This window comes from Thermobia domestica, chromosome 11, assembly GCF_964235325.1.
Source record: "Thermobia domestica chromosome 11, izTheDome1.hap1.1, whole genome shotgun sequence".
Lineage (NCBI taxonomy): Eukaryota > Metazoa > Arthropoda > Insecta > Zygentoma > Lepismatidae > Thermobia > Thermobia domestica.
The window spans coordinates 13,459,934-13,474,451 of NC_137464.1; the positions used below are offsets into that span (position 1 = coordinate 13,459,934).

The 14,518-nt window shown below is 37.5% G+C and overlaps 1 protein-coding gene across 4 annotated transcripts in view; it reads right to left on the reverse strand.

Annotated features, from left to right (window-relative positions):
• LOC145663901 (uncharacterized) overlaps positions 1-14,518 on the reverse strand; it is a 41,273-nt gene that overhangs the window by 6,489 nt on the left and 20,266 nt on the right. For 3 of the 4 annotated variants that reach the window (XM_081730072.1, XM_081730073.1, XM_081730074.1), the window contains exons 3-5: positions 10,945-11,193; positions 7,874-8,058; positions 4,292-4,410 (exon numbers count right to left, since the gene is read on the reverse strand). In XM_081730072.1, the coding sequence (XP_081586198.1) occupies positions 4,292-4,410; positions 7,874-8,058; positions 10,945-11,193 (553 nt within the window). The remainder of the gene's footprint in view (positions 1-4,291; positions 4,411-7,873; positions 8,059-10,944; positions 11,194-14,518) is intronic. The other variant, XM_081730078.1, reaches the window with a different exon arrangement.

The window sequence follows — 14,518 nt, forward strand, 5'->3', positions numbered from 1 at the left end:
TAGAACCCCATGCCCTACGGTCTGATGGCTATTCGAGCAAAAATAAATTGCTCGAGGAAGTTGTTGTATTTCCTTTCCTTTTCTGCTTCTCTACGTCTAGGAACTTCTCCAGCATTCACAACAGTCAATGGGAGGCTTGAATGGGCAAATGTGTCCGAACATGTAAAATCCCATACTAGTAATTTGCCTCTCATTCAAGGTATTAATGTCATGCCGTCAGGTCATTTACCATCGGAACAACAACAGCCTGACGGTTCACGAATAGAAGGAATTCCTTCCGTCGCGAGGGCTCGCAAAATGATGTCATTAACAGATGAATGTCTGGTGTTTCTGCCACCAGATGAATGCTCTTCGTGCATGAGAGGCCATGTAGGCCGCGTTGGGTAACTTGATCCCCGCAAGCTGGACAGCGATGTGGCTCACAAACAGTTGAACCTAGTCTTAAGGCTACTGTGATTCGAAAGGTTTCATTAGTCATGTGAAGACCTAATTGGGGAGAAGGTGCCCCAGCCCCCATTTAACCATGCCCCAGCATGGGGGGATGACGCAGCAAGAAGTCTGGTTTTATCCTCTGGAACAGCGACGGATTGTAAAAGTTCATGGAAATGTGCTGCTACTGGTGTGTACCAAGATGCCTGAGAACCTCTTGCTGATTTCTGGAAGGCCCGTATCTGTTATATTTATCCATTTGCTAGAGCCTTCTTGAACTACCCCATCTGGGTCCAGGTGGTAACCTTGAGAAAGGAGAGCCTCGATTAAACGAAGAGATTCGTGATAGGACGCTAGAAAGGTAGGAATCGCCATATCAACGGTTCGTCGAATACCAAGGCCTCCTAATCCAACAGGTAAGGATGCTTCCATCCAAGAGTCGTCACGTAAGGAGCAGTTCAAAATTGACTCCAGACCCATTTTGAGGATATGATCATATTTCTTCAGCAGTGGAGTCTCATTCCAAGATGGAAAGCACTGTAGAAAGTAGTTTAGGCGAGGGATTCACAATGAAGTACGTAGAAGAAAGAAAAAAAAAAAAAAAGCTGCGTGCGCTGAAATCGAGTCAAGCCGAGACAGAGAATATTCTAAGTGTAATATTTTGTTTGATAGCACAGTTGTAAATGCTTCCTTTGTGAGAGCAGCACCTAGAAGACAAGCATCATGTTTAGTTTGAAGACGTATTCCTGGGGCAACTGCTCCAAATCTTCTAAATAATTGGTCGGATGTAACTTCATCTGATCCAAGAAAACCAACTTCGCATTTTGAGAAATTCAAATGTAAGCCAAGAGCTGATGCTTTCTCATTTATATGTGTTAAAGTTGAAAGGACAGCCTCAGGTTTGTCAGCAATAGTCCCATCATCCAAATACCAGATGTTTAGTTCAGTATTAATTGAATGTACTAAAAAATGTATTGTTATGGCAAAAAGTGCTGGGCCCAAGGGATCGCCTTGTTGTACTCCTCTCTGGGATGAAATAGTGTCTTGGCCTAAGAATAGGTTACTGGGTTGAACGTAACACTGGTGAACATATGGGTATATTGCAAGAAAATAGTTCAACACTGCAGTAAGCATGGAGTCCCGGCGAAGTTCATTAAAAGCGTTGCGAAAATCTAGCTTTACGCTTCCAGCCTTTGGAGCGTTGTATATGGAGAAAAAATATACCCTGATTGCATGAAGAGCTGCTTCGACTCCGTTGGGAATACAAACTCCAAGTTGATGGGGAGACAAAAAGTTCTTAACAGGCTCTCGTATTCTGAAGCATATAATTTTGGCTGATATTCTGCGCCAAATATTCCCTATGGCGATAGGTCTGATTCCACCACATTTCATTTTAAGAGCGATAAGTCTGGCTCCGAAAAACAACGGGCGAACTTCTAAGAGTATTTTCCCGAAATAATTAGATTGAATAGAACGCAATATGACTTTTATAGCTTTTCCTTCGATTCAAATATTTGGGAAGATAAAAGATCTTTGAGAATCGAAGGGCGAAGACCATCCAGACCTCCCGAGCTGCCAGATGGAAAATAATTTGTAGCATTTTTAACTTCGTTTACTGAAACTCCTTGAACCCTGTTTTGATCTTCTGGAAGATTCGGTGAAGTAAATGTACCAGGATGGGCTGAATGTTCCTCCAACAACGTCTCAAACACTGAAGTGTCAGGGGCTGCTACTGTATCATCTGACATGAGTAAACGGGCTGCTCCTCGGATATCACCATCGGCTAGTTTGTTTTCAATAATCTTCAGATTTGACACATTCTGTTTAGGTAAAGATTTCTTGATCTTTTGCAAGTATAAGGTTAAGGCGTCAATACCTATATTATCCCAAACACGAACTTTTTGTTTTACCCATGAGGTAAGATTTTTTATATTTTCGGATTGTTTGGGAGCAGTTAGTGCTACAAATAGAAATATAAACAGGTTGATCCATTCTCTTTCTGCATTTGAAATAGCTACTTGCTGTAATAACTTGGAAAGTGCATCAGCAACCTCAGTTCGAGCACCACGAGGGACACGTCTTAAGATGTGTGTAGATGATCTTAATAAAGTCAACAGTTTACCCAAGTTAGATAACGTTAAATCCTGTGATTGCAGTTAGTGATTCTTATATTTGTGGCTCTACAGTCAGGAAAGCAATTACTATTGATATGAAGACAATCCTCTTCTGCGTTTATGATCGGATGCTTTTTACCTATATGAATGGCTAATCCTCTTGCATTCACATAAAATTTTCCACAGTGGAGGACAAGGTAACACCTTCGCAAATCTAGGAGTGGCTGAAAAGTGGCCTCTGACAGGCCTGCCAGTACTGGAGTCCAAGTCATTGCCGGGGATATCGATTTCAACTGATTCCGCTGAATTAACTGATGGAGATTGAACACTGGGAACGCTGTTTAATTTCTTTTAACATATATATATATATAGTCATTGTTACGAAAATTTTTTAATTCTTTTAGCAGACATATATAACGGAAACACGGAAAATTCTGAACGCTGATTGGCTGATCAATAAAGAATCAGCTAATCATGATAGAAGATGATCAAAATTGAAACTAAACAGTAAGATCCTCTCTGGTCCAGTGGAAAACTAAGCTACAAATTAAGTCTTTCGAATAACTTGCCTCACTGCTCGTCAATTTTAAGTCCTGTATTCCAATTCATAACACAGCTTTTCTCTTTTTCGATGAACCTGGCCTCCTTCCACTTCCTTATTAACGTCCTTTGTTCCCGTGCTAACACTTCAATCTCGCACCAATTAATATTGTGTCCCGTGTCCCTTACATGTTTAAAAATGGCATTTCTTTCTCTTTCCAATCTCACATCATCTTGGTGTTGCTTTAATCATTCTATTAGTTTCTTCCCCGTTTCACCTATATAACAGCTATTACAATCACCACATCTTATCTTATAAACCACTCCTCTTCTTTCCATCGGCTTTCCTCTTTCTGTTCTTTTTCTTCATTCTTAACACATCCAATAGTCTTCTACTCCCTTTCCTGTATGTTGAAACGTTCCCTATTTTCTTTAGAACTCTCTTGATTATCTCAGTATCTTCCCCTATACTTTCTATTCTCACCATGGCTTCTTTTCTTCCCCTCCATCTTCTTCTTTCTTATATTCCTTCTTCTTCTTACTTTTCTGGTTCTTTCTTCTTATCCTTTCCATTTTTAACTTTCTTTTATCATGTCCGTTGGTCTCCAATTTCACCAGACCAAATTCCAATTCCAAACACCAAATTTCAGTGAACAGTATATATATGATACATGGATATAATATAATAATTACAACCCTTTTTTCTTCTTTTCTAGGTCAAATATCAGAAATCGCTGAAACACGTGTTTAATTATTTTATCCAAATACAAAATTCCATGTCTTAAACCGAAATATGGATACATTATAATAATTGCAACTCTCACGTTGAATTTCCAAAAATCATTCTTTACCTTATGTATCCTGTGTACTGTCCAAATTTCAAGTTTCTAGCTTAATTAGTTCTGCCTAGGCATCGATCAGTCAGGCAGTTCTTTTATACAGAGAGATTACCCTACCTGACGGTACGAACAGCTATTGCCAGCCAGACTACTTTTCGCTATGTACTATGTAGTCAGCACAACAGCTTTTATAGCTATTACTTTGTAGACAAAAGTTTCCTACCGGAGAAACGAACTCGTGCCCAAGTGAAAAAGCAGATGAGCTTAAACCATTCGGCTATATTACTCTGCAAACAAACAAACAAAAACAAAAAAAGTCTATGCTATATAAATGAGCTTGTCTTTAATCTAGTTATACTGGCTACGTACCTTGAAATTAACATATGCGATTCCTTTCCCCATGTTTGTGAGTCTATGTCGAACCACTCTCACGGACTCGATATCTCCACAATCGCTGAAAAGATTCCATAAGTCCTCTTCCTCTGCGTCTGGAAATAAAGCATATGCATTTTTTTTTACCTCTCTTTTACTTATTTATTTTACACTATTATCTCATCACTGCCAAAAAGTTGCGTTTCATTCTCAAATAGGAAATCCAATTTGCTTAGTACACTTATTTCTTACATGCATGTGGTAGACTGAAACGAGTAAGCAAAAGAAAATGTACGAAGTAGACAAGTTTATTAGGAGGCTTTAGTTGACAATATATATATATATATATATATCAGCGGCGCAAATCTGTCTTCAACATTGGAAGGGGGGGGGGCAGGTAAGACCGTTCCCGTATATATATATATATATATATATATATATATATATATATATATATATATATATATATATATATCAGGGTGGAAAAAAATCATGATTTTTTTAAAAAAAATCATTTTTGATGATTTTTTTTTATTTAAATCGATTTTTTGATTTAAATCGAATCTTTCTCCTCGCCCATCTTAGGCGGAAAAATCGCGAAGAAAGCTATTTTTTTAAAATACTTTTTTGCCCCTCTGGACCCCCTGCTTTCACGCAGAGATCTGAAATCATCTGAAAAATACTAAGGGTGCACTGAACGAGTGTGCAGAATTTCAGTCTTCTGAATGCAAAATGTAGGCCCGCCAAAAAATAATAAAAATAGGCACAACAAAAAATATCTTTTTTAAATTTATGACGTTATCACATTCTATGTCTCGACGCAGAGAGGCGTGAAAGCATATGTAACGTGTTCTACAATGCCTTCAGTCCTGAAAAAACGACGTAAAAAGCTTTATTGGAACTTTTTTGATCGAACAATGAAGATTTTATCCTATCACCTAAAAATAGGTGATATAATTTAAAAGGTTAAGCGTTAAGGAAAATTTATACAGCAACGCTTATCAAAGTGACACTTTTTTCCACAAAAGTTACTGATACTTGGCAGGAGCATATTTTAAAGGAAATTGTAACTAGATTGCGGCACGAAATACATAAATTTTGCCTAAAATTATAAAAGCTAACAAAATTTCGGAGAGGGGATAGGACACTTCTAAATACGCCCTATTATCTGGGAACAAATATATAGACGCGCACACAAAAGAATCTTCGTCTTAAATATATCGATATGGTGATTTCCCCGTTGGAATAGTTAACGATTTACAATATAAACCCTATGTTACGAAGAGAAGAAAACAGAATTGCCCTGTTACCCGTTCAAAACGGGATTTTCCCTATTCATCCTCTGCATGACACTTGTTTTAATACTATGCTGTATATACTGTACATTTGAGTCTCATTGTATTATGATCATCATCTTCCATAATCGAAATAACAGAACAGAAACGGGACTTTACTTATTTTCACTTTTACACCGTGTGCGTGGGTTTTCCCGGGGTTCTCCCGTTTCCTCCCACTTTCTTCATTCCACCATTTCATTCATTACTCATCATCACCGTCTTCTTTTAGCCTAACCGGCATAACCGTGGGACGTAAAACTCAAAATTTCATTTCATTTTTTTATTTTCACTTTAAGTTATTTCGGAATTTGATTTAAATCAACGATTTTTATTTAAAAAATCAAGTGATTTAAATCTTGATTTAAATCAGACTGATTTAAATCAATCCACCCTGATATATATATATATATATATTTACGATGTCCAAAATATTTAAGAAGTTGAAAAACAATGTTGTAGAGGATCAGAGTTGTCTTCAACAACGTTGGGAGGTGAGCAGATTTGAGGTACTCTGGGGAACATCGATTTCATCTCACGTTCCTTTGTGGCAATCCGACAAAAATAATTATATTTCTCTCCAAAAACACATTTCGAACGGATTATTGGCGGGGGACAGACCTCCTCAGTTCCAAGATTGGAGTGGACATGTCCCCCTCATCCCCCCCCCCCGGGATTTGCGCCAGTGATACATATATATATATTATTCACACTAGTGAGCGTGTACGCTGTGTTCCAACAATTTGTTAGCAATATTATATACAAAGTAGCAATTCTAAACTTCAAACACGAACAATAAACTTTCAATAATGGTACGAACTTCTTATATGTTTGAATGTAAGACAAAAGTTTTATAACAAATGGTAAAATATTCTTTGCATTCAGTTTAATTTCTTTTTGATTCACTCTTTCTTCTGTAATTTCTTTGAAAAGGAGGAGGGAATTCTAGCTCAACAGCTTAAAGGATCAATGCTTACATGAGCTATTAAAATGATGTTGAAGACTTGTATGACAGTAGGGATAGACCGCGTAACCTAGATATTGAAGTAGAATATTACGTATGTTATGATGATAAAGAGTTTAATATTCTTTGGGATGAGTCTGAAAAAGTTATATGCGAAATTAGCAACGGAAAGACAACCGGGATAGGTAATGTACCAATCAGTTTATTAAAAATATGAGAGAAAAGGGCAAAGAAAAAGTTGTTCCGATTCTGCAATGAAATATATCAAACAAGAAAGTGGCTAAAAGATTTATAGTGAACATTATCATGGACTACACTATTAGTCTCATATTTCAAACACTTGTGCTTCAAATACTGAACAGAAGATTATATGAAAGGATAAATGAAGAAATTGATGAAGAACAGTTTGGGTTTAGGAGAGAGAAGTAATGCAATTGGCTTATTAAGAGTAATCCATACAGAAAGGGAAACAAGTGTATGTTGTATTTATGATCTAAAGAAGGCTTTTGATCAAGTGAACTGTGAGTTGCTGATGGATTGGAATGGAAAGATCAAAGATTCATAAGAAACTTATGTATTGTGGACTTAGAATCTAAAAATGGAAATCAATTTTAACGAAATCTTTGTTTATTTCACGCACGTGGATTTCTTAGTTTTGTTTTTTTCCACCCGCTTCTTAAAGTGTACAGACAAAATACAAATTACAAAACTTATTCTAAGTACAGTATTGGTTTTATATTTTTTTTCTGAAAAATTCAAATATAGTTTTGCAATTAGTGAATAATAATATATCAAAAGAACGTCACCGCTATGTGGAAGATACATACTAATCTTTATATATATAAATCTAGTGAGAAAAAAGTACACACTGCTAAAATTTTTTTGTAGTCATGCTTATATCGTTTCAAGTCGTAAATCTTTGGTAATAGTTTAACGAAATAACGGTGAGGACTACCTAAGATATTAAGCTTAATTTAATGAATGGTGTTAATCTCAGCAACAAAGAGAGCAATTTGGAAAGAAGATATGGGAGGTGAAATTTAAAACCCACTAAATAGGAGAGCATTGCTCTGAAAGAAAGTGGAAATGTTTAAGCAAAGCTATTACAACGATATTTAAAATAAATTTATGTCAGCTGAAATGAAAATTTATTTTAAATACCGTAACTAACTTGCAGGATCGCAAATTTAGTTTTCATGTATATGCTGGTTTTAACATATAGTACACTGGTTTTCAGACTTCCAAGTGCGTAATATGTGCAAGAAGAGGAAGCAAACTTACCGAATGGCAAATTTCCTACGAATATGGCTCTTTTTGTATCATGATTCTGGTTACTTGCTAAATCAACCCGCAGATGGTGGCCTTCGAAAATTTCACCGTTTGCCACTAATGCCTTCTGAGCGCTTTTCTTCTTCCGGAATCTCAAATACGCCACCATACTCGTCCTCTTTTCATGGAATTCACGCCTACAACAATCAAACAATAAATTAATGTTATAAATAGAACCTAAATTTTTGCCTAGATGCCTATATCTTTTCTTTGATCGGAAACATATGCTTTCATATTACACATTTCTTCTATACACATATGGGAATGGGGTCCTATTTAGGCTTTTTTTTTTTAAATATATATTTTAATTCGAAGAGATATCGGAAAATTTTACCAATGTTATTAATGAACATCATTTAATTTCTTTACAGGTAGCGCTAGTTGTCAGGTAGCGGAAGGCAACGCTAATCGAGTTCCTTAGACAGTATTCTTTCTTTGTCAAGTGTTTTACCCTAAAATTTCCATTTGTATGCAGAATCACACCTTTTTAAAAACTTGAGTTTGAGCTCAGCTCAGCTCGTTTCAAAAGTAAGTGTTTACAACCCTGCTTTGGTTTCCTTCTTGGGCATTGGAATTTAAAATAGAACAGTACAGTAAACGAGCAAAAAGAAAGAAAGAATGATTTTTAGTGCAACCTTAACATTATGTAAATCATGATAGTAGTACAGTGTTCCGTTCCATTAGTATATATAAGTTAAAATGTCAAATTCTCTGCCGGAAGTATACACCTTGTTCAAGATGCAACATATCAAAATGAATAGGGGCTTTTAAGACCTATCTAGAGGTAATGGGTAAGAGATCTTCAAAATTCTTACATTTAGGATTTAGGATTTAGATTTCTGGGCTTTCGGCGTCTATGACCATGTTAGCCTGTCACATATGGAAGGATGACGTCACTCGGCAATCATACTATCCGGGGACAGGGAAGGAAGCGGCCTGGGACCTATATGTTAGGTACCACTCCGACATTTGCCTGGTGTGAATGAGGAAAACCTCATCCAGGATGACTGGCCTAAAAAGCTTTTTACACTTTTTCGAGTGCCCCCACCGGGAATTAAACAAAATTCTCACATGTATCCTGGATTTAACTGTCTTTTAAGCCGGCTTATTTTAATTTACCTAGTCTGGCCATAAATACTGTCACAAAAGTTGCAGATCAGAACCGAGCGTTTATAGCGCATAGACTTTAATGAATTTACTCCTGTCAATAATCTGTCTCTTGTTTATTGTATAATTCATGTTTCTTTACAGGTCCGTGATATGGTAAGGATGGAGTCAGGTCAGGAACAGAACCGTGTAGCTGTTATTGAATTACACAAGTGTGGTCACAAATCATCGAAGATTTTCAAACTTCTCCAATCTCTAAAAAGCATACTGAGATTCGTCTATCGGACCATAGCAAGGTACTGTGAGATTTCCTCTGCACTGGCAGCCAAAGACCAGGATGTCTGCGGAGCAGTAGAACACCACAAACCATCCAGGCTGTCAGACAGAGAATTCGTGGAAACCCACTTCGGTAGCAAAAAATTATGTCCTGGGAAATGAACATTCCGCAAAGGACAATGTCGAGGATACTCAGAAGTGACCTTAAAGAAGGTGCTTTCCACTGATCAACGGGATATTTCCTAACCCCTTCACTGAAAGCAAACAGGAAGGTGAGATCCAAGGCCCTACTTCAGAGGTACGCGGATGAAGACAGATCAATTTTCTTTTCTGATGAGAAAATTTTCAACATTGAAGAAACCTCAACAAACAAAATGAAAAGGTGTATGCTCACACATCCAGAAAAGTTTTTCAAGTTGTGTGGGGGATGTCGTTGATGGTTTGGTGGGGGAGTCGTATGATGGGGTCTACAGTTGCAATTCTGCAAACAAGGTGTCAAAACAAGTGCTCAAGTGTATTGTGAAAACAGCTTGGAAGTAGCTGTAAAACCTTTAGGCAACACACTCTTTGCCAACAAGCCGTGCACAGGCCCATAAAACTAAGTTGAACCAAACATGGCTGGAAACGAATGTGACAGACTTCATTACTACCAGTGATTGGCCCTCGGCCAGCATAGATCTCAATCCTCTAGACTATGCCTTGTCGTCTCGATTAGAGGCTATATCTTGTACCAAACGCCACCCCAAGTTGGGGTGTCTCAAACGTGCCCTCATCAAAACAGTGGACACGTTTTCGATGGACTGTGTGCGTACAGCCATTGATGACTGGCCACGACGTTTAAGGGCTTTTCTCAAAGCGTATGGTGGTCATTTTGAGTAACGTCTGCACATTTTGTATCTGTGGTGTATACGCTTTTTGCAAGTAAATTTATTTCTCTGGATTTGCTGTCTTCTTTACATTAGGACTACTGCTTCCTGTGACAGTATTTATGGCAAGACTAGGTATATAAGACAAATTTCTCAATTTTTTTCTGGATACGGCCTTTGAGTCATTTCATATGAAGTGGTTAAAAAAGGCTTGCTTCACCATTTTTATTAAAAAAAATATATATACTATTACCATGTACACTGGCAGCACAAAACTGTTTTTAAAAACGTTAATCCCAGCCTGTTTGGGAGTGGCGGGCGGCCATTTTTGTTGAGCAGAGCGTGTCAATTAGGACTTTGCAGACATTACCGTAAACTTGTAAATCTTAGGACTGGATTATTCAAAAAAAAAAAAAAAAAAAAAAGACAAACGCCATTTTCTTTTCTTTAATTTTGTCTCTTAGCATGAAAGGCCTTAATTGAACCCTAATAGGGAATATGACTCCACAACCTTAGTAGCGAAAGTTCACAAACTCCAGTTTTTAAAGCTGAAGTTTATAACGGAAGGGTGAAATATCAAATTTGAGTTTGTTTTTTTAATATAAGTACATATATGGTATTCTACTCATTATAGCTACAGTAACAATTTTTTTTGCCCCCTTCAATTTTTTTATGATCTTAAAAGTTCTTTGTAGTTCTAGAAAAAAATAATATTTCTTCTGGGATTATCCTCCTAGCATGTAATATATAGATTACAAAGTAAATCATACTCACTTTATTACTGCCACTTTTTTGGACATTTTGGGATTAGCTATCGGCGGGCATCTGAACCTGACAGTTTCAACTTTCCCAAACTTTGAGAAGAATGCGCTTAGTTGTTTCTTCTCGGTAGTAATTGGCACATTGCCTATGAAGATAGTACGAGCAGCTATCTCAACCAAATCCTCTGGCGTCCTATTGCGAGATGTTTTTTCTGTTGTGGTTTCAGAATTATCTTCGTTCCTTTCATCTTGTATATTCCTGCTGGGAAATAGGAAATAAACATTAGTTGCTACTGGACGTTATAGGATGGATATATATATATATATATACGAGGGCTGTGCAGAAAGTAACAGACGTTCTGAAATAATAATAATAAGTAACAAAATGAACAAACCAAATTGTATACATGTGAAAGGTACACTCTTAAGCTATTTCTCCACATAATTGGCATGCAAATTAACGCACTTATCATACAGTGGCACAAGTTTTTTTTTAAATACTGTCGCGGTAAAAATTTGCCGCCTGCGATTTCAACCACTCGTTCACACCGGCGTACAGTTCGGCGTCAGTATCAAAGTGTGTAGCGAGCCATGTCTTCACCGCTTGGAAGAGGTGGTAGTCGCTCGGCGCCAAACCCGCACTGTATGGTGGGTGATCGAACATCTCCCGTCAACTGGAGATCCTCATCGTGAACATTGGAATGGCCATTTTTAAAATCAATGCACCATTGCCTCACTCGGCCTTCACTTATTATTATATGTCCGTACACTTCACACAGTTGGCGACGGATTTCAATTGGCTTGTGTTTTTTTACCAATAAAAACCTACTCACAGAACACACTTCACAAGAGCGCTGGGATTTTCAATTGCACCGCACATTGTAACACGTCACAGAAAACACAGTAAGAGTGTCACAGTCCTTACGCTACCACAGCTGGCTGCGTACTGAGTGTGGCAAAGTTCTCACAACAAGATGGCGACTCTAGCCCCGCTCACTGCCGCAATAGGCCAAAACGTCTGGGACTTTCTGGATAACTCTCGTATATAAATTTGTAATTAAATACCAAGCACTACCCTTGTATCCAAACCATGTTCTTACTCACTTCAGCCCTCTTTGAGGACTTCGTGAGTAACGTTCCTCCTGCTGCTTTTCTTTCCTTGCATATTTATCCTTGCAGAAGTCGTGCTTGAAATATTACAACACAGATTTCAGCAGGAAAAAAATCGAAATGATATAAGAAGAAATAATTGTTTAAGTTCTCAAGTTGGGCAGAAAGTACTTAGATATTATGGACCGAACTTAGTGCTGATAAGTAATAGTCTATTCACGGTTTTGTGTGTTTTGACTTATAAACAAAGGTGTTATAATAATTTCGCGTGGTGACGTTTTATCATTCGCGAATTTGAAGGATAATTTTAAAGGGTGTCCCAGTGGGTTATAAAGGTTTTTAATACGTCACTGTGTGAACGACAATGTAGTGGTGGGGAAGCTATGTGGTTTAAAGTACGCAGCATTCTCGGCAGTCATGAGTTTGTAGCCAGTGGAGCAATCCTACGCTTAAAAAAAATAACGGCGCAATTTTTATACCTTCCAGATGATATTTAGAAATTATTCAGATATTTTACCAGCTGAACTGCGATGACTGGGAATGGAAAATAACGGTTTATGGTTCCCAACACGATTTCAAGGTCAGCATTGTCCGAAAGGTTTATGGTCCTAATACGGTTTAAAGATCATATTATGAAAAAAATTAAAGCTATAAACCAGGCCCCTCTACACAAAGTTATGTACAGTTTTCAAGCCCACATTTTTAAAAATGTACGGGTATCAGGTTGCTCAACTTGCCATGAACTCATGGTTCCTGAAACTACAGGGAGTGCTCAATTCTTTTTAAATTGCATAGCTCGCCTACCACTACACTGATGTTCACATACATATTAAAAACTGCCACAACTCAGAAAATATCAGTATGTCAACAGAGAAGTTGTGAAGCCAACACTAATAAAGGTGCTAACCATATTATATGTAAGTTGGAGTGAGTTTCGTTGTAAACATTTAACCTGTTAATATTGTTACATATGGTTTGCCTTATTTCATAAGCCTAGAAAAGATCTATATCGCTTGCTTCACTGCTGTGGTTTGGCTGCATAATTGGAATAAATCTTAAATATATCTACAGTAATTCTTGAGTTGATTGAGTTTAACACCCCTTTCAGCAGCGAGGCTATATGAGACGTAGATCTACTGATTAACGCGGAATCTGAATCACATGAGCTCCCGATGGGAAGCATGGCGATTTCTTAAGAGATTTATTTGACAAATTCAGAAAGCTCATAAATACCAGTATTTGCATGTAGAAATTGAGGTCCTTATACTTAAACAAAGACTCATCTTCTGTAGAAGAAACTACTGGTGCTGGGGAAATCCTTTGGAGGTATTTTACCCATCAATTGGACAAAACTTTGAATTAAGTTGCATTGGAGGTTTAGATATTGCTTCCAAAACTGATCTTCCACTGGGCAGAATGTTGTACTTTATACAAAAATCCCATCAAAATGTAAGGTTTCAGAAAAGAGCATTACTTTTTTTTGTGTGTGTGTGTGTGTATGTGTTTGTTTGATTGTTTGTTTTGTTTTTCAACCATAAAATACGCTCTTACACTACAGACATCAAATTGGATTACCTTAAGTCCAGTTCCGACTTTTAAGTTTACTGGATTTCTTGTGATTCATTCTATGAAAGTCTTTGGAAGCCTCCATCTACTTATATGGTTCGCATTGCTTCTTCGACGAAGAAAACACTCGTCCTATTTCCAGTGGAATCTCATGCGGTTCGGCTCCCACGTCTTACATAGCATTGATGTTGAATAGGGACATTAATAAGCATGGCGTTATTATGTGGCCCTTCACTATGGCAAAATAGTGCACAGAAGAAACAGATATCAGCCACACACTACACACTCAGATTCTGGTGCTGCTGTCACTGATTAATAGGCCATTTTTAAAGGTGGTAGCAAGTGCATAACGATAGATGATGATGCGGCCTCGTGAATATCCAAGACCCAACGAGGCGAGATGCTGGAAGGGAACCAAACTGAGAGAGAAAGAAAGACGTAAGATGCAGACGTCGAACCAACCATTTTACTCATTACCTTGGATAAAGCATATGGATTTCTGCAGTACAAATTAAACTTCTCAGAGCTCATAAAGGTTACAACTAGCCATTTTTAATCGAGTGATAATAGTGGCATAATAGTGATGCGTGGTAATCGTATTTGTTCTCAAATAACTGTTCTTGTAAGATATTTCTAAACCAGAATATGCTACTTTTTTATAGATCCTAAACAGGCTGAAATGATGAAATTGTATACAAATTCCGAGAATCAAACCGGAAGTGAAACGCAATTTCTAGTGTTATGCCCTTTGAGCTAAAGGAGAAAAATGATTATAAAATAATTGGGGGAATGGTCATGTGGGGAGAAACAAGAAACCCCGAGAAAATCCACGGACCCGATCAATCTTTCAAGTTTTATGTCCCACTATTATGCCGGATAGGCTAGAGACAGTGATGATGAGAAATGATTGA